Here is an 18,693-nt window from a genome sequence, read left to right as displayed (position 1 = left end):
CCCACTTATGTTTTATAAGTCTGACTCATTGTTATGATACAACACAGCAGATTAGGGGGAAAATGAATACTGTACTCTGCTACTGTCAATCAATGGACCTCCTTACGGTTCTCCACAGGGGGGAAACGGCGCCCCCAAAATCCCACTTCTGGCCAAAAAGTTTTGTACAGCCACAGTAAAAACTACGACAATAGAGAACGACGTAGAAAAGTTAAGAGTCAAAGAATTTAAACTCCTACATAACCCACTCAGCCATTGTGGTCAAGTAAAGTATAACAACGCATCACTTACTTTTTCTTACCTTGGCATTGCAACATAACAAAAATAAGATAGAAATACCATACGAAGCAAGTTGCGACAACACCCACGGGAAGTCACGGCAGCCGAGGTTGCCATTGGAATTGCCAATGTAGAGCCGGCCCATGGCAAAGGCAATATAGGCAAATACTAAGGGGTGCCGTCCATCCAGGGGGCACAAAAAATGGGGGAAGAAAAAAAAAGTGTTATTTTACTAAAACTAGTTTGTAATATTGTTTCTCAATATGAAACAAGCAAACATTAATTTATCTTCACAGTGAAGCCTATTTAATAATAAAAATATTAATAAATTGCTTTCCTAGACCCCTATTCCTATTTTTTCGGTAGTTAAATCTTATACTTTGTGTAGACTATTTATATTTAATTACATTTTTTGTATTTCTTTATTTCCAAATTAGTATCTTCTTGTTAACGGTTTTGATTGGGCAACTTGTTTTCTAAAACTGAAATAAACTGTCAAAGACAAAGCTATTCAGCTTCTTGTGTGAGTATATGTAACGCGGCAGTGGATTTTACTGCGATGTAAGGGGGACGCCACCTAAAATCTTGCCTAGGGCACCAAATTGGTTAGGGCCAGGACTGTGTGAATGCAAGATGCTGCTGCCACAAATTGAGCTTGCTGTCTCTCTTCCTTTCGGTGCACTGTGATTAACACATACCTGTGGTGAGCTTCACGCCGATACTTCTTCATGGCCACACCGTCCATGTTGGCTGGTAGGTCGCCATAGTTCTGCAGACGGTCACTCCATGAAGTCGTCATCTTGAACTGTAAAAACTGTTTTGGGGGAAGAAAAGATTTGCATATTTAATCCAGAGCCACACACAGTCAGCCAGCATGTGAGAGTCTTTATTTATGCAAAATTACAGTGTTGTGGGGGTCACAGGTAACCCACAATTTTCATTTGGATTCAGTAAAGTTTGGCAAAGTGTTGGACTATCTTGGAACTCAGAGTGCGACTGCCTGAAATGATAGACTTAATAAGGACTTTTGAGATCATTGCCGTGGACATGTTTTGGATTTGCTACGGATTACATACTATCTGTATTTATACTGTGCTGGACTGTTTTATTTCTGAAAATTTTCAATTAAAAGAATGTTAAAAAAATGTTATGTATTGTACCCTGTTGAAGCTACTGAATCTTTTATACGTTTATTAAATAAATGATGTTCAAATAAATTAAAAAACATGTGCACCATTATGTTACATCCCAAAAAACTTCCCAAAAAATAAAATAAAATTTCCTTAGAAGTTCATTTAGTTTATTTTAAGACAAAAAAAACCCAACAGTCCAAACATTTTTTTTCCCTAACTGGCATCATAATGTGCACCATAGAGGGTTAAAAATATGTATATTTGTCACATTGGGTGACATATTGGTAGCCTGGCTAGCACCAGACAAATCTCAAATGAGATTTGGTCTGGCAACCAACCGTTCATTTCTCCGTAGAGGAGGCGTGGTTTACGATCCTCCGGAGCCGTTTATTGGGCGCTTAGAATGTCTATCAAAAGCGTCTGTTGGTAGCTCTTAGCCAATCGTATCAGTTATACCAGATGACGTAGTAGAGCAACAGAAATGGATGTTTGTTGTGTGTGTGTCTGTGAGAGAGTGTTGCTTGCTGCTTTGCTTCTCCAGTTCTCGCTTTCTGCAAGATTTATTTTCACGCTTTATTCCCCTTCATGTCATTCAGCCACACACATCCACTGATTTTATGGGCAATAAACAAGCTGCTGCGGGTCTCTCGGCGGCTCCGCTGTCCCCCGGCTCATAGCCAGATCACCGGCGAGACCGCCGGCTCGTAGCGGCGCTAATCACTGGCGCGACCGGTGATCTCACTACGAGCCGGGGGACAGCGGAGCCGCCGAGAGACCTTTCGCCTTTCAACTTTCGCTCTAAACTATTTAAAACACCATCTACAGCTAAAGAGAGTTTCGCGTCTGCAGCAGCCATGTTGCAACTACAAGCTACTAAGTGCCGAGTAGTACGCGTCATCGTCTTGCCGTCCCTCCCCGCTCTGTGATTGGATCCCTAAAACAGGGCTAAGAAACTGCCTTGGTTGCCAGACCGCCTGGAGGTTCAAAATTAAATTTGAGCGCGCAAGGCAGTATGGGTATACCCAGGCTAACATATTGGGCTAATGAGGTGGTAAATATGACAGTAGCCTCGGTCGAGAGAGAGGCGGTGAGAGAGAAAATTGATAATATGTTCTAGAATTTTCAATGTTCAGCTCAAGGTAACCAGTTATTTTAGATCAGTCCAAAACAATACGTACGCTGAAGTAGGACTTTTACTCAATATAATGCTTGCTGTAGAGTAGGGCTGTCAATGAATATTCGAAATTCGAATATATATTCGAATAGAAGATTTTTTGGGGCCAATTCTTGAAACCGATATTGCCTTTTCTCCCTCCATTTACATGATAAAAATGACACAATGATAACAAATATTGCACGAGTCTCAAATTAAACAAAAAAAGAAACATTTATTAACAAAAACAAACAAAACATATTAACAGTTGGATAGCACACTATGTGTATGTTGTTCTAGGCCTCGAGGTTGTGAAGCCTCAGATGAGTCCACATATTTGATGTGTATTTCTTTTTTCCGGTATCAGCAGCAGCTCACCAGCCAATGGCAGATGTTGCACCGAGCCTTGCCTGGTGTTGGCTCAGTGAAATGGGCTAATTGGTCGGCAAACGCATGCATCTATCGGCCGATGCCTATACAAGTAAAAAACACAAATATCGAAAATATCCAACCTCTACACAGGACACTCACTGCTGAAAGTGAGACACGACCAGGGTTGTCAGACCCACTACAGCTCTGGCTGACGTGCCCCCTAAACTCACAACAGACCGGACTGGCCAGCAGCCAAGAGATTCCTTAGGTTAGGCTATGTTATAAGTCAATAATCAGTAAGGGCGACTATATGGCATTTTATATCCAACACAATCTAGTCTGTCCTTAGCCTACAAAATAAAGTTTGAGAAATGTCTGCATGGAGCACAGCTGCTTACAGCTGCTTACACTCCTCATCGCTCCCTGAGCCATCATCTGATCCTCCCTCCGTCACGTCCTGGACATATCCCGTGTTCTGTGATTTTCCTCTTTTCCTTTCTAACCGGCATGTTTCAGTTTTTGGCCGTACACGCCCAGTGCCTCATCTCTTTCTGTCGCTCCCACGCGCGCTCCAGATTCACATATACAGGTAAACATAAATGTGATAGTATGAAAACATTACAAGTGAGGGAAAAAAATGAGCGAAATAAAATGAAATGAAAACACTAACAATTGCTCTGACCACAGCTGGACACAGTGGTCTATAACTGTCGTTTATATGCAACAGTAAATAATGAAGTAATTTTAAAAAATAAAAACCCGAAAGTCTGTGAGACCGCATCCAGCTCTAACCGATCTTGCACACATTATATTTTAATGCTTTCTTTTTATTTATAGGTGGCTGTGATGTAGTGTTCACTTATACAACACTAGTATCCACAGTAGATGGAGATGCGACCTGGACATCGCCAGTTAAATGTTTATTTATGTGACGAATCTGCTAACTGAGGCAAAACACAGCTGCACACACGAGTATGGCAACCAGTTAGTGTAGAAAACAGTAGGGACATAAGACTGGATTGCAATGTGAATTTACAGACCAGTGCTGCCAATATTGAGGAATCAGTATAAATGTCCCAAGGCGAAATGACGGCAAAACTCGTTATGGTACTTTTGCGGAAACGCAGTATGAAAAGGGCCAAGCTATTGTTAGCTCAGTGTCCCGTAAAGGTTACGTTGGTGCAACCTAACATGCTAACATTAGCGAGTCCGTTATGTTTCCATCATCTCTCTGACAGCTCGACCGTTAAACTAAGTTAACACTAAGTTGTGTTAGACGTTTCAAACAGCATGCCAACAGGTATGATTGGCCGCTGTACACAGCTCTCTGTTGACTTAAAACACCTTTGCCTGTTGTCCTATAACATGCAAACATACAGAAAACAAACAATAACAACTATAGACTCACTGTTTTCTTTCCTCCACTCCTCCTGCTGCTGCTACTTCTTCTTTTGCGTCTTCTGCTTCTTCTTCTTTGGTGTTTATTGGTAGTTGACATCCTTATTGTTGCATTTACCGCCATCTGCTGGACTTTACTTCGTCCTTACTTCCTCTGTTATAATCTTTTAATTAACCCAGTTGATACAAGAAACGTCAAAATGATTTTTTTCACCTTCTATCACATTTTTGAAGTTATCTCCCCTTATATTTGCCTTCTGCAACGCTACACTCATCATTTCCCTCTCCCTTTCATACCCAGTGCAGAGGTGGCAGATGTTTCTCTTCCTCCGTTGCTCCATCAAAGAACTGTTTCATCGCTTCTATTGGGGTTTCTGCATTTTTCCAGTCTGTATGGCACAAATAAGTAATATAGGTAAATACACTTCTCTGTAAAGTAGCAATTATCCAGTTTCAAAAGAGCTTCACTGTCATCCCAATTCACAAATTCTGTGTAGTATGTCACCTGTTACACGCAAAGGTGAGCGAGCCAATGCAGAATGAGCTGATGATGGTCCTGGGACCTCCATATCAGGCTCCATAATTGTGTCATTGTTGGAGGAGCTTACAACAGAAATACAACCAGCAGAACAAAAAAAATAAAAGCAGAACCATTTATGCATTTCAAATGCATGCCATATATTGTACTGTGAGTGGCTGCCGGGATATCCTGATTAATTATTAATGGGCAGAGAAAACTCAACTTGCTTAATGTAGCTTTCTGCACACACACTGCCATGATATGGGAGCTATGAAATAGGAAATTATTGCTGGCATATGGGACAAACCTGACCAAAAGAAAATATAACCTCAGTAAAACTACGTATTGAACATCAAATGAAACTAGAAAATTTCCTCTGGGGAAATTCTGAAAGGGCCACGGGGGCTACTGCCGGTGTGTGTACACTATGATGAGATTCTTCAGAGATTTCAAACTATGCCCTTTAACCTCAAAATATGTGTGTGTGTGTGTGTGTGTATAGGTGTAATTAAAATCACATGAAGTTACCTGTGTGTGTGTGTGTTTGTGTGCGTGTGTTTGTAATTAAAATCACATAAAGTTACTTGTGTGTGCGTGTATGACGCATGTATATGCATGTGTGAGGAGTGTGCGCACTTTAGTGCATGTGTGTGTGTGTCAGTATCTGTAACTGTAATCACATCAAAGATCAAAGGCAATCAGATCAAAGCAATCAACAGAATTAACTGCAGCTGTTAATGTTCCGAAAGAGTGACAGCAGAGGTGGACAGACTCGAATTTCTGGCCTCGAACAGAAAGCATTTTTGGCAAAACCATAATACCCATCATTGATCCGACTTCACTTTGAGCGTCCCGAGTTCTTCCTGAATGTCTACATATGATTTTTTTTAAAGAAAAATTAAAAAAATGCTTTGTTAGAGCGATCTAAAAAACCTGTTCCATCTTCCTTTTTTTCGAAATCTTCCTGCGTTTTTAATATGGGAGCCAATGAGGCTGTTGGTGGTTTTGGTGGCGCATCTTTGCGTCGTACGCCCAAACTATAACTCTGACAGCTTTACCAGAGGATTGTGAGTGAGAAGACAAATTTTCCTACATTTCTATGTATAAACTAGAAAATTTCTAAAGAAATTTTGATTGTGTGCTTGCCTCTGGACCATCATTCTCGTGGCTCAAATCACCAGTCAAACAGGGACTCTGTCCTGAGTTCACAGATACCTCATACAAGTCTGTAGGACAAACGGTTCACAAGTTAGTAAAAGGGGCGTGGTAGCTAAGCAACCACGTGGCCAGGTGGAGTCGACCAATAAGAGCAGAGCAATCAACTGAAATTAACTGCTGTTGGAGACAGTTCCGCAGACAGAGGTGGACAAACTGAAAATTCTGGCCTTGAACAGAAAGCATTTTTGGCAAAACCATAATACCTATCATTGATCCGACTTCACTTTAAGCGTCCTGAGTTCTTCCTCAACGTCTACATATATTTTTTTTTAAGAAAAATGAAAAAATAGCTTTGTTAGAGCGAATTAAAAAAACTCTTACAACTCCTTTTTTGAGATATCATCGTGCGTTTTTAATATGGGAGCCAATGAGGCTGTTGTTGGGTTTTGGTGGTGCATCTGTGCGCCCAAACTATAACTCTGACAGCTTTACCAGAGGATTGTGAGTGAGAGGACAAATTTTCCTACGTTTCTATGTATAAATTATTTCTGTAGAGTGAAATTTGCGGCCTGGAGCGCAGTTTTCAAATTTATTTTTGACAATTGCTTTTGCAAGCAAGCACACAAAATTATTTCTGTTGAGTGGAATTTGCGGCCTGGAGCGCAGTTTTCAAATTTCTTTTTTGACAGTTTTACCTCTCCCTCTACACTCTGAGCGCTGACATCACACACTCTGACACGAACATTCCGTGCAATACACACCCATTATAATCTCAGAATTTCTCCAAAAATGATCATGGTCATTGAACAGGGATTGATAAAAAACTATATGACGTATCGAAATGTGGATTAATACACCGATACACAAGACTTGTGTCTACTGTTTAAAGTTTAAATGGAGTCTCTAGGTGAAATTATGCCGGAGAAGTAGACGCTGAAAAATCTCCAATGATTGTTCTTTTTCGCTCATTTTTTGTCGGCCGTCCCATTCATTTCAGTGCAAAATTTTGAGCAGTTTTCGTATTCTGTAGAGAAAAGTAATAGCACACCGATCCCGATCAAACCGCACGTTTTGATATATAATTTGTCCTGCAACTCTTTAAGTTGTAGGACTAGTAGCAGGACGAAAAGCGTCCGGAAGAGGAATAAGAAGAAATCCACAGTATAACAGTAGGCTTCGCCCCGAGCACTGGTCCCTACAGCTATTGTTGTATGGGACCAGTGCTCGGTGCGATTGCCCCAAGGCCCTAACTAGAAAATTTCCTCTGGGGAAATTCTGAAAGGGCCACGTGGGCTACTGCCAGTGTGTGTACACTATGATAAGATTCTTCAGAGATTTCAAATAATTAATACTAGTAATGTTATTAGGGCCTCGGGGCAATCGAAACTGAAAAATGCTTTCTGTTCGAGGCCAGAAATTCCAGTCCACCTCTGGACCTCTGTCCACCTCTGGCTGCTGTCACTGTCAGGTGTCAGTTAATTCAGTTGATTGCTTTGATCTGATTGCCTTTGATCTTTGATGTGATTACAGTTACAGATACACACACACACACATGCGTGTAAGCGCTCACACTCCTCACACATGCATACACATGCTTCAAACACACATGCGCGCGCACACACACACAGGTAACTTTATGTGATTTTAATTACACACACACACACACAGGTAACTTTATGCGATTTTTGCTACACAGACACACACATTTTGAGGTTAAAGGGCATAGTTTGAAATCTCTGAAGTCTCATCATAGTGTACACCCACCGGCAGTAGCCCCCGTGGCCCTTTCAAAATTTCCCCAGAGGAAATTTTCTAGTTATACTATTTTATACAAGGAGCACACCTACAACAAGCATTCCTTTTCAAGTATTAATACAGCAACCTATGCCCTTTAACCTCAAAATGTGTGTGTGTGTGTGTGTGTGTGTGCGTGAGAAACGTGTATCTGGAGGAGTAGTCATTCTTTCTCACTTTGCAGTATAAAACTCTTACCTGCAGAGAGGAGATGAAGTATTAACTTCACATCAACACACCATGTGAAACAATGAAATTGCGTCGAGCCGAAAATGTATTTGTTGTGTCGACGTCCAGTTTTCAGTTTTCAGAATAAAGTGTTAAATTGTGTTATTTCACATTTACACAACAAGAACACAAACTAAAATAATAGCTTGCGAAAACTGGCCTTTTTTTAAACATGCATTGTCGTATGAACCATTCAATTTTCTTTAAGTTGATAACTAACGATCATCCCTAGTTTGAGCTTGTTATTGGACATAACTTTGGGTCTTTAACACCGCAGGGAGGACACTGGGGGGAGCAGGAAATCTCAACAGTGGAAACAATCCTTTCTCTACACAGTACTAACCAATAAATGGTGTTTTCAATGGATTTATAACTATGTAAACACAAAGAGGTATTTATACTGTGTTCTTCCGTTTCTATGAATTTTAACATTGAAAAACTTAAATCTATAATTTGCTGCTGAATCCCGAGACATAGCTCAGCTATATTTTCTGTGGACATGATCGTCAGTGGTACTGTTGTCTTTGAGGCCAATAATATATATACTTCTTCTCTCTGTAGGGTGTGCTGTGTGTGTGTGTGCGTGCGTCTGTGCAGGTGCGCTTAAAGTTTTCGATGTTGGGCTGGGTCGGGCTAGGGCTGAAAAAAATGCAGGCTTTGTCAGGCTGGGGTCGGGGCTTGAAAATCATGGGTCGGAGCCCTGTACTACAAAGCTGGAAATGAGGGTAAGCGAGGTAACTTCACCTATAACTCTGGGTTTTTTGTATCACAAAGGTGGTGGTTCTCTTTTAATCTGGCAAGATCGCCATGGCAACTCATGCTGGGAAGCTAACCTGGTTGGGACCAGGTTATGTTCTTGATAAGAGATCAGTTTCTATATAAGCACCGCCTACAAACCAATCAATTCTCTTACAAAATGGCACACCCTTTTTGGAAGATCCTGTGGACTTTGGTACACGGATATTGCGAGGGCGTCTGAGGAGGACCAGACAAGAAACCCCAAATAATCTTAAATGAGAAATACAGATTCTCAGCAGGGAGAATAAGATATAAATGTTAACATGATGAGTTGTAACGTTACATTAATACCACCAAACGGAGCCGTGCAGTTACAGTAGAGTTACTGTATATAACATAGCTACAGTTACAGTAGAGTTACTGTATATAACACAAATGCAGTTACAGTAGAGTTATTGTGTATAACATAGCTGCAGTTACAGTAGAGTTACTGTATGTAACATAGCTACAGTTACAGCAGAGTTACTGTATGTATCTGCAGCAGTCAGCTGATGTGAGGTTGTTTCTCACTGAACTAATGAGTGCAGTTTGTAGTTCTCTGGACATTTAACCACACAGTCTCTGAAATTACTCTCCTGTTAAATTAGGTAGCATACATTAATACTTAACTATATTATTAATCAGTATGACATTTACTTGTATATTAAATACTGTAAAATTCCATTAAAACTTAACATTATTACGTTATCTTTATATTGATTTGCTGATGTTCGTTTTAAACTGCCGGCATTACAGCTAATATAATACTGATTTGAAAATGTCTATTGTAAGCCTGTTTATCCAAGATAATAGGCCTAAAAAGAGTTTATTTTTGAAGTGTATCCTTCATTATGGGACAGCCTCAGATCTAAATCCAGTTCATGATGATAATGTTTAACGGTCAGTTTTCAGTCTAACATTGTGTGCAGCTGTCAGGTTACAAATCAAATCAGGTGGTCACTGAGAGTAGTTAAATAAAAATATTAATTATTGAATTAAAACTTGTTATTTTCTGCCAAAATTATTTGTGTGCCTTATTTAGAGCAACTGTATTGCTTTTAGCTGTTATAATAATTCATATTCTTCATAGAAGGGGGCAGTAAGCGATAATTTTTTTCCGGTAGTTGAGTCAAATGGCGCTCCCAATGCACCTTAATGTGAAGGCGCACAGAGCCCGAAGAGGAAAGCCTGGGTTAACTCAGAAAGTTGATAACCACCTTCGTGATACCCCCAAGACAACGAGAAGATATCCTGGGTATGTTGAACTTGCTTTGTAGTACAGAGTACAGGGTTCAGGTCAGGGCCTGTGCATGCCTGTACTGACAGCCCATCCTGACATTTGTTGATAGACTGTGCCGAGCTTTTACCTGTCACAGTATAACGGCTGGCTGTGAAGTTAATGTAAAACAAAGAAAGGTGAGAAGTTCGCACTTCCAGCCCCACACACTGAAATCTCAAACTCCCAACTTCTTCTAACTTCTAACTCTTCTACCTGCAGTGTTGCAAACGACCAATGTGGCTCATTCTGATTAGTTTGTATTTTCAATTGCAACAAATTGTTGTAGTTTGTACAGTATTCATAAATTCAGTAGACAGCACATACAATATAAATTTAGAATATATCTGTAAGGCTCTATGTTTCTCAGATGGAAGAAAATGCTGTATAAACAAAGCCAAGAAAATGTGTTCTCCATCACCTTTAATTACCATTTTTTTTAATACAAAATGGGACACAAAAATATAATTTCATCCAGAAGATAATAAAGAACATTATGAGCAGAAGTCCACTGCCCGATGCTGCATATGTGGAAAAGTTCCCTCAGTGCACTGGAAGGTTTGTTTCACTGAAACATTTCTACATGGAGTGTATCCTCAAGCAACACCAGCCAGTCATTCCCTTTGTCAACACATGACACACTCCAACACAGACCTGTGTCTGCATTCAGAATGAACACACTGATAGAAGTATGTTGACACGTTTACATATTGATAGTTTGGTCATGGTTTGTGCAGTATTTAAGCCAGATCTGATGGGTGCACAACACAAACCCTGCATTATATCACATGATTTAAATCAGTGCTTCCCAAATGGTGTGTTGTGGGATTTTGTGACAATCATACACTTTGATTGCAGTAAACAACTATACAAAAACTTATGAATTCATTTTACATTTACTGTATTAGTACTTTGTACACACTCATTTCCCAATACAGAGGCAAATTCTATGCTACCCTCAAAATAATTATGATAAAGATATATAAACATTCACAGAGTGATTAGAGTGATAATGCATGTTATAGAGGCTATTTTGCACAGATATGAATACAGGTGTGCCTTGAAATTTTGGCTTGCACTTTGGTGTACCTTGGGCACATAAACTTGGAAAACCCCTGATTTAAATGATGAATCTATCACTGAGTACACTGAAGGGATACTCAGTTGTCAACTCAAATTAAGAGCTATGATTAACTACTCAAATTATATATAAGGCTACACATCATGGCAATATGGCATCTCAAATTACGAAATGTGTGACAGCTGACTGAAGAAGAAAGGCTTAGTTAGAAAGACTTAGGCTTAGTTTCCAAAAGAACCCAGTATGTGAACAATCAATGCTGCTGGTGCTTTTTAATACAAAACTAAATCAACCATGTGCTTCTGAAACACTTTTATAGACAAGATTTCAGAACAGTTGGAGGTTTTGTAGTATTCTGCAGGTTTAAGTTTTTCTGTCTCCATACATTGCTTTTAAGAAATGTTGACTAAACATTAAGGCATCAGACTTAGGAAGGTAGCTTTGGGTTTGGTTTGTACACGGGTGTGACTGCAGTTTGTAATTCACAGAGAACAAAAGTCAAAATGAGATCCTTGTAAGTCTATACCCAGTCCCACAACATTTAGTACATGTATGCTAATATCTCACTGACGTACTTGTTGTAAAATGCATTAAAACATCAATCTTGCTGTCACTTTTTTGTCCTTAAAAGCTACAATATGCATCTTCTTCTGAGAGACCAACAGTGGACATTTTGGGGCTGTGGCTCTGTCATTAGCTCAGCTGCAGAACAGAAGTCACATGGTGAATGTAAACCTGGATGCTGGATTTGTATTCGTATAAACCAGAGGAATAGGTGAAGACACCACACTCCAATATGCAAAGTTGTTTTATAGATTTGTCAGTGAAGTTGAATAGTGTACATCATCATGTACAGCATTAATACAGGATGCTGGTAAGTCTCATTGGCTGCAGGATACTCACTGTTTACACACATCTCACCAAACCTACATGGAGCTGAAATGACCAGTTCAGCTGAACCTGTTTTAAACCTACAGCTTAAATGAGTGGGCCACATGGATAAAACCACATGCGCAATACAGGTCTATACCATCCATCCAAGATACAATGACAAGTCGGAATGGTCTGTTCCTGGTAAGAATGCCTGACAACTTTATCACATGGCTCCTCATGAGTTTACTACAATGCCCTACATGGCCTTCTATAACCTGAGATACTTAAGAGCTAACTACTACTATGCAGCAGACTGACCTGAGACCATCACTGATAGATCAGCAGATTTTATCAAGTGTACATGTTAGGTATTTATGTAAAAAAATATATATTTTGCTATATGTTGGATAAAAAATACTTTCATACATCAATTCTGCAAAAAAATCAGTATTGGTTAACTCTAGCTACCATGGTAGAAAAAGTTATATGCCTCATAATATCCTCAGATGGCTGATCCCTTGCGGCTTAATGGTACAGTCAGTGACAGAGCAACAGCCCCTTTAGTTACACAGAGAACCACTAACCTAAGCTGAAAGAACCGTGTCAGTATATATTTGTCAGCACCTGTTTGCGACTGTCCAAAGTTTAACCTGAAAATGAGGAGTGGAGCTCGGCTAAAACCATACTTTCCGCTTTTAACAAGAAGTTGCATAATGTAGCTTTAGATGTTTGGAATATTTAGTCAATATCGTAACTCATAACCTTCATTTTCTCAAGGCCTGTCACATACACATAGTGACTGAACCTCTGAGAAGCAAAGGTAGAACTGCATCAGTCACTGACTGACTAATATAGTGGATTACCTAGGAGATTGTGGCTCTGTTTCCACAGCTGTATGTCCATCTGTGTCTTCATCAATGACTGCTCCAGTCATATGGCTGTGTGCAAAAGTCTCAGGACCACAGTAATCACATGGGTCCTCCATTTGCTCTAGCCCTTCTTCCTCTGTCTCGTCTTCCCTTTCTAAAAAGCTGTGCTGATCCCACAGGTCCTGGCCATCACACACTTCAATCCCAGAATCCCCTGTGAATCGTCGGTACCTGCTCGGTGTCAAGTCCTTGTTGGGGTTGTAAGCACTGTGAAGGTGGTTCGCCGAAACCTCTGAAGTGGCAGGGATTACCACATCAGACTCATTAGGGATGGAGATCGTTGAGTGGAGGCAAGGAGGTTCCTGAGATGGGTCTGTGGGTGGAGCTGCTGACTGCAGTGGGGTGTAGGGAGGAGGGGGAGTGACTGGGCGGTCAACTACCTCTTCGTAGGCTGGTAGCAGGTAGGTGGGCAAGAATCCTGGAGAATAACACAGTACAGAAAGAAAGTAATGTCATGAAAACATGTCAGAGTTTAAAGCTGCTCTGATCAATAGTCTTATCATACTGGATCAAATGACATGAGTAAAGTAAAAGAAGGGGGATTGTTTAGATCATGGCAATATTACATCACATGTTGGAAATGGGCCAGGGGTTAACTAACACATTTCTCATGTCACAGAAACCACTGAGGGTGAATCTTTGATGTGGGTGTTTTTGTTCTAGTGTGCCACACAGATCTGTCACTGTAACCTGCACTCGCCCTGGCTCTCTGAAGCTCTTTGTGCTGCTGTTGCCTGGCAATGTCCGCAGCATGAAGGTCCATGAGGACATTAGTTAACATAGGCTACATTTTCTCTTAAAGCCATCCTTAATGTCTTCATCACCACAGACGTCCAGGAGCTCCTGCACCTCAAAGTCTGATCGTCAGTGGTTCTCCTCCAGTGAGCTGCAAACATTTTTGCTGCCTTCATACAGTTTGTTTATTAGTATGTGCTACAACCACTTCTGTGCGACCCAAATGCAACCAACGACGAATCGTTTTTTCGCCCTGGTTGTTGGCAACACTGGTTGTGTGCTATTTACTTTGAAATCAAGCTGAGACGGTGAACGCAGGTTAACCCTTTCAAAGGCAAAGTCAGCCCTGGTTGATCCCTCAGGGTGAAGCGGGGCATCATAGTTATCAACATTTAAAGAAATACCACCAGCTGTGCAGTTCACCTTAGCTCCATAGCACTTCTTGACAGGAACTTTGTACTAAAAGACTATACTTTTGGATTTGTCTTACTTAAACTGAATTACAAATGTAATTTTACACAGAACTCGAAGATGTATGTTGTTTTGGCTGAAAGTATCTGCTAAATAAAATAAATAAACAGACTTGAAAAACATGAACCTATGTTCAGTCAGTGTTGTACATAGAGTTTGTGAGGGACATTTTTATTAGGAGCGAGATCAGCACAAATTTTACTGCAAACAATATTGGTTGAGTTGTACATCTCAACAGCTGCCACTGACAGACATGTCTAATGTGTCAAACTATGTGTGAAATGAGAAGAGGCAGCAGCATGCCAAACAGCTACTTACTGAGATAGAGTGGTAGTTGGGAGTTGTTGTGAGCCTCTCTGTATGCAATGAGGTTAATCTCGTTCTGCCGGCGCTGCTGCTGGAAGCGCTGTTTGGCGCGCCAGTGCTGACAAACACAGCAGCATGTCAGGATAACGATCAGAGTCCACACCAACCAGAACCCTATAGGAGCCCACAGAACATGAACCAAAACACACTTTTTACATTCACAAATAGTACAAAGCACAAATACAAGTCTCTTTTTATACCGGTCAAAAACATCAGTACAATTCTATGGTATGGTGCCTTGCTCAGGGGCACTTTGGTCCTGTCAGTCCTGGGATTCAAACCGGTGACCCTCCGGTTACAAGAGTGATTATCTAGCCTAGTATGGGATTATTAATGGACACACTTATGTGCTAATATTTTTAAGTATTCCTGCTTCATGTCATCATAAAGAAAACACAATTAGAATAGATGACTCACACCACAGTTCATAGTAGTAGCTGCAGCACTGTGTCTCTCCACAGCAGTGACCTGACTCACAGATGTAGCTCTGGTTGTTTACTCCCTGGCACATCAACCTGGTCTGTAAATACACAAACATAGCACTCTGTCACACACACATCGAAGCTACTGAAGCAACACACAGCATTCTGAAACTGTAATACCAATCGCTTGGCATTTTAATAAACAAATAACATTTACCATATCACTTTCTTGCAGCACATGCACATTATAAATCATTTTGTAAACCTCTAAAAATGACATTAGATTTACCATTGAGACTGTGGACACAAACTTTTTCACAACCTATTTAAACATAACAACCTCCTTAGCTTATGTAAGAAATGTTATTACATTGTAATGAACATTTGAGTACCAATTCATATAAAACTTAAATGCCATTGTAATAAGGATATAAAAGGGAATGCATCTGGATAGAGTTATTATTATTATTAATAATAATATATACATATATATATATATGTGTGTGTATATATATATGTATATATATATATATTTATTTATTTATTTATTTTTTAAACCCTGATTATAAAAATATTGGTTGAATAATTTACTGTGGACTAGGGCTGGGCGATACATCAATATAAAATATATATCGATATATTTTTAAATGTGATATGGAATTAGACCATATTGCATTTATCGATATAGTTCAAATCTGCACTGTGATCCTTGCTCCAGGCAAGCTGCGGCTTTTATTTAAGATATTTTTTTATTTAAATGTGCACTTTATGGAGCTTTGATTTTTTTTAAAAAGGTACTCCTGTTGTTATAGGGTATTTATGTTCACTTAAATAAATGGTTTCAATAAAACTACTTGTGACATGTCATATTTGAATTTGCTCTCACTTTGTGATAAAAATATTGGGATATATATCGTATATCGATATTCAGCCTACATATATCGGGATATGACTTTTGGTCCATATCGCCCAGCCTTACTGTGGACTAATAAATTGATTGATGAACTTATTGTTTGATCTCTTAACCTATTGTTTTTGTTTTACATATTGTTGCTTGAGTAAAAGAAAAATGGCTCAGCTGCCCTGTGGTCACTATCACAGTGCACAGTGCATTTTGCAGCGCATTTCGTCTTACAACTCTGACCCTCTCGCAGTGTATTTTCCCTTTATCAAAGTTAACTGGAACATTTTGGTCACTTAAAATGTCTTGTTCAGTGTTCAGCTGGATTAAAGGACAATCTGTGGGGTTGTTCACTTTGAAGAACCACTGTCCTGATGACTTGACATCACCTCGACCCTCAATCTGTTCTGCGCATTGCACTGGTTGAAAAAAACAACAACAAAAAAACAGTATCCCATTGGACAATAGCCAAGATTCTCAACAGAGCTAATTTACCTGCTTTCTTTTGCTCTTTCCTCTAACAATATTGTTAATTTGGCCACAGTCTGTAAATAACAGTTCAAATTAAGTATATTTTATTGTATTTTACAGAAAATACATCTTCAAATTTGATGTGTGTTTTAGTTTAATTTTAAGTATATTTTGATAAATGTTGCATACCATACTGGTTTTTACACCATATTCTGGGACTTGATTAGGCCATGTCAGCTATATTGTCATGGCATAAAGATGAAACTAATGAAACACAAACACTGCACTGTCTCTCCTTGCAGTGTATGATGATCTTATAATATTCATAGACCCCTAATTGGTATGTGTGATGTATGATGTATTGACCTGTTTATTTATTCTTTTTTTTTTTTTAATCTCTATTTTATTTAAGCTTTTGTATTTTTTCTTTATATTTTTCTTCTTTATTCTTTATTCTTTATAATTCTTCTTTATATTATTTTATAGATATTATTTATTATGTGCCCTGCTGAGAGGTGTTACTTGTTGTTGTTAATATGACATGACATCTTGTACATGATTCTATGTCAATAAAAAAAATTATCACTACAGTTAAAAGTATGTCTATTAGATTGATACAGTTGAAATAATGTAATGTATGAGTGTAATAGGCATGTGTGAAAAGTGTTTCCTGTCACTAGTGAACCATACCAGTTTAAATCTACAATTAATATTTATTCAGAATCATATTCATATGATTCAACTGATTCGGATATCGTCACACTGTTAAAATTTTTGTCAAAATAGGTTTTTTTGCCTAAATCATCTCCTCATGACGCTGACCACCTATGGTTAAATCACCTACATCCTCAGTTGATCAGATCATGTGATTTTACCCCTTTAAGATAATGGCCTATGTCAAGTGTGTGACTTAAGCGGATTCATTATACCCAAGTCAAAATAAAATGTGACTTAGGCGATTTTTTGAACATGCCTTTGTGACTTAAGCAAGATATGGTAACACTTTATTTTGAAAGTGTCTACATTAGAGTGACATGAGCGTGTCATAAACATGACATGGGATGTGTCATGAACATTAATGACACTTTGAAGTAACATTAATGCTCATGATATTTGTCATATCATGTTTCTGACAGGCTTGTGTGACTCTTATGTAGACACCTTCAAAATAAAGTGTTACCATATCTTGCGTCACAAAGGCATGTTCAAAAAATTGCCTAGGTCATTTATTTCTCTCAAGTTACATCATTTACACAGTGTTATTACTATGCCAATAGCCATCCTTTGTTACATCCTTTTTGACTGAAATTATCCATAAATGTCATATGTCACACGTTTGGTGAAGTTTTTTGTGTTTCCTGCAAAACTTGAAAAAAATGAGTTAGGCGATTATTTTAACAGGGTGACGATATGACAGTTCTTGTTTGTTCAGGAAAAACATTAAGATATCAGCAAATGTCTCGTATTACTTGGCTGAGAAACAGAAATCAGAACCGTGGTCTACTGCCCATCCCTGCAAACATTACCGAGGTGAGCTAGTCTGCTCTATTTTAACAGCACTCCTAACTTCAGTAACCATGTATAGTTATGTGACTACTGGGGCCAATACAAAAACTGGCCTACTATGTATGAAGGTAATAGTACTTAATAGAGATCAACCCAAAAGCCCGACATCCCAGCAACCAAAGAATGAAAGAAAAACAATACTTGTTCAGTCGCAACCGTTGGGTTTATAAGCTTTAGCCGAGATGCTATACGAGTGATTATAACATTAGCTAACGTTGAAAACTGAAAGCGAACGTTGGTTAGCTTTTACCTCTGAGACTGTGGCCGCCGTCCCTGTCATTTCCTGTCCAGAGTTGAACTTCGGGGACTCCATAGCCAAAATTACTAGATACTAATATTTATTATCTACTACAGTGTTAGTGAACAGTCGCATTGTTAGCAAACCGTTGGTCTCGACCTAACGAAAGCTAAACCAAAACAAAAACAAGTCTAGCTAAACTATTGTTCCCCCTAGGTCGCTCAGACTCGTAGCCATTGGTCCAGTCACCAATGACGTTATTTTCTGGACAGTGATTGGCTCTTACCGCTGTCACTCTGAAATGACGCTTTCATTGACGTGTGTGTCACCTGTTAGCAGGCAGGCGGGTTCAATTTTACCGAGTAGGGGAATCCTGCATTTTTTTTTTAAACTTTATAAAAGCAACATGGTGCAATATGGTGCAATACAAGACAATACACCAACAAAACGCCGTCAGGGGGGTTTCAACCTTATACAATGTGTGGTTTTAATAATACAGAGGCAAGCTTTCATTCAAAAACATTGTAAAGTGTATTTCTTAATAGACTTGGT

The 18,693-nt window shown here is 39.2% G+C and overlaps 2 protein-coding genes across 3 annotated transcripts in view; both read right to left on the bottom strand.

Annotated features, from left to right (window-relative positions):
* Positions 1–4,417, bottom strand: part of nt5c2a (5'-nucleotidase, cytosolic IIa) — a 33,560-nt gene extending 29,143 nt beyond the window's left edge. For both annotated transcript variants that reach the window (XM_059359022.1, XM_059359024.1), the window contains exons 1-2: positions 4,346–4,417; positions 978–1,093 (exon numbers count right to left, since the gene is read on the bottom strand). In XM_059359022.1, the coding sequence (XP_059215005.1) occupies positions 978–1,078 (101 nt within the window). In that variant the 5' untranslated portion in view covers positions 1,079–1,093; positions 4,346–4,417. The remainder of the gene's footprint in view (positions 1–977; positions 1,094–4,345) is intronic.
* Positions 4,418–12,261: 7,844 nt separating this feature from the next.
* Positions 12,262–18,383, bottom strand: wbp1la (WW domain binding protein 1-like a). Its single transcript, XM_059323779.1, has 4 exons — positions 18,154–18,383; positions 14,961–15,063; positions 14,496–14,657; positions 12,262–13,389 (listed from the first exon to the last, which is right to left on the bottom strand). Exons 1-4 carry the CDS (start codon positions 18,214–18,216, stop codon positions 12,902–12,904), a joined length of 816 nt encoding a protein of 271 aa, XP_059179762.1. The 5' UTR covers positions 18,217–18,383; the 3' UTR covers positions 12,262–12,901.
* Between the last annotated feature and the right edge of the window lie 310 nt (positions 18,384–18,693).

Source organism: Centropristis striata, chromosome 20 (assembly GCF_030273125.1).
Source record: "Centropristis striata isolate RG_2023a ecotype Rhode Island chromosome 20, C.striata_1.0, whole genome shotgun sequence".
Classification (NCBI taxonomy): domain Eukaryota; kingdom Metazoa; phylum Chordata; class Actinopteri; order Perciformes; family Serranidae; genus Centropristis; species Centropristis striata.
Note: the sequence above shows the minus strand (reverse complement) of the source record. Positions and strands in the feature narration are given on the sequence as shown.

Bases quoted from the DNA above. Each gene is read 5' to 3' on its own strand.
- wbp1la (XM_059323779.1), bottom strand. From the start codon at position 18,216: ATGGAGTCCCCGAAGTTCAACTCTGGACAGGAAATGACAGGGACGGCG. The intron at 15,064-18,153 runs GTAAAAGCTAAC...GTGTATTTACAG, and splicing joins CGGCGGCCACAGTCTCAGAG to ACCAGGTTGATGTGCCAGGG. The intron at 14,658-14,960 runs GTGAGTCATCTA...GGGCTCCTATAG, and splicing joins CTACTACTATGAACTGTGGT to GGTTCTGGTTGGTGTGGACT.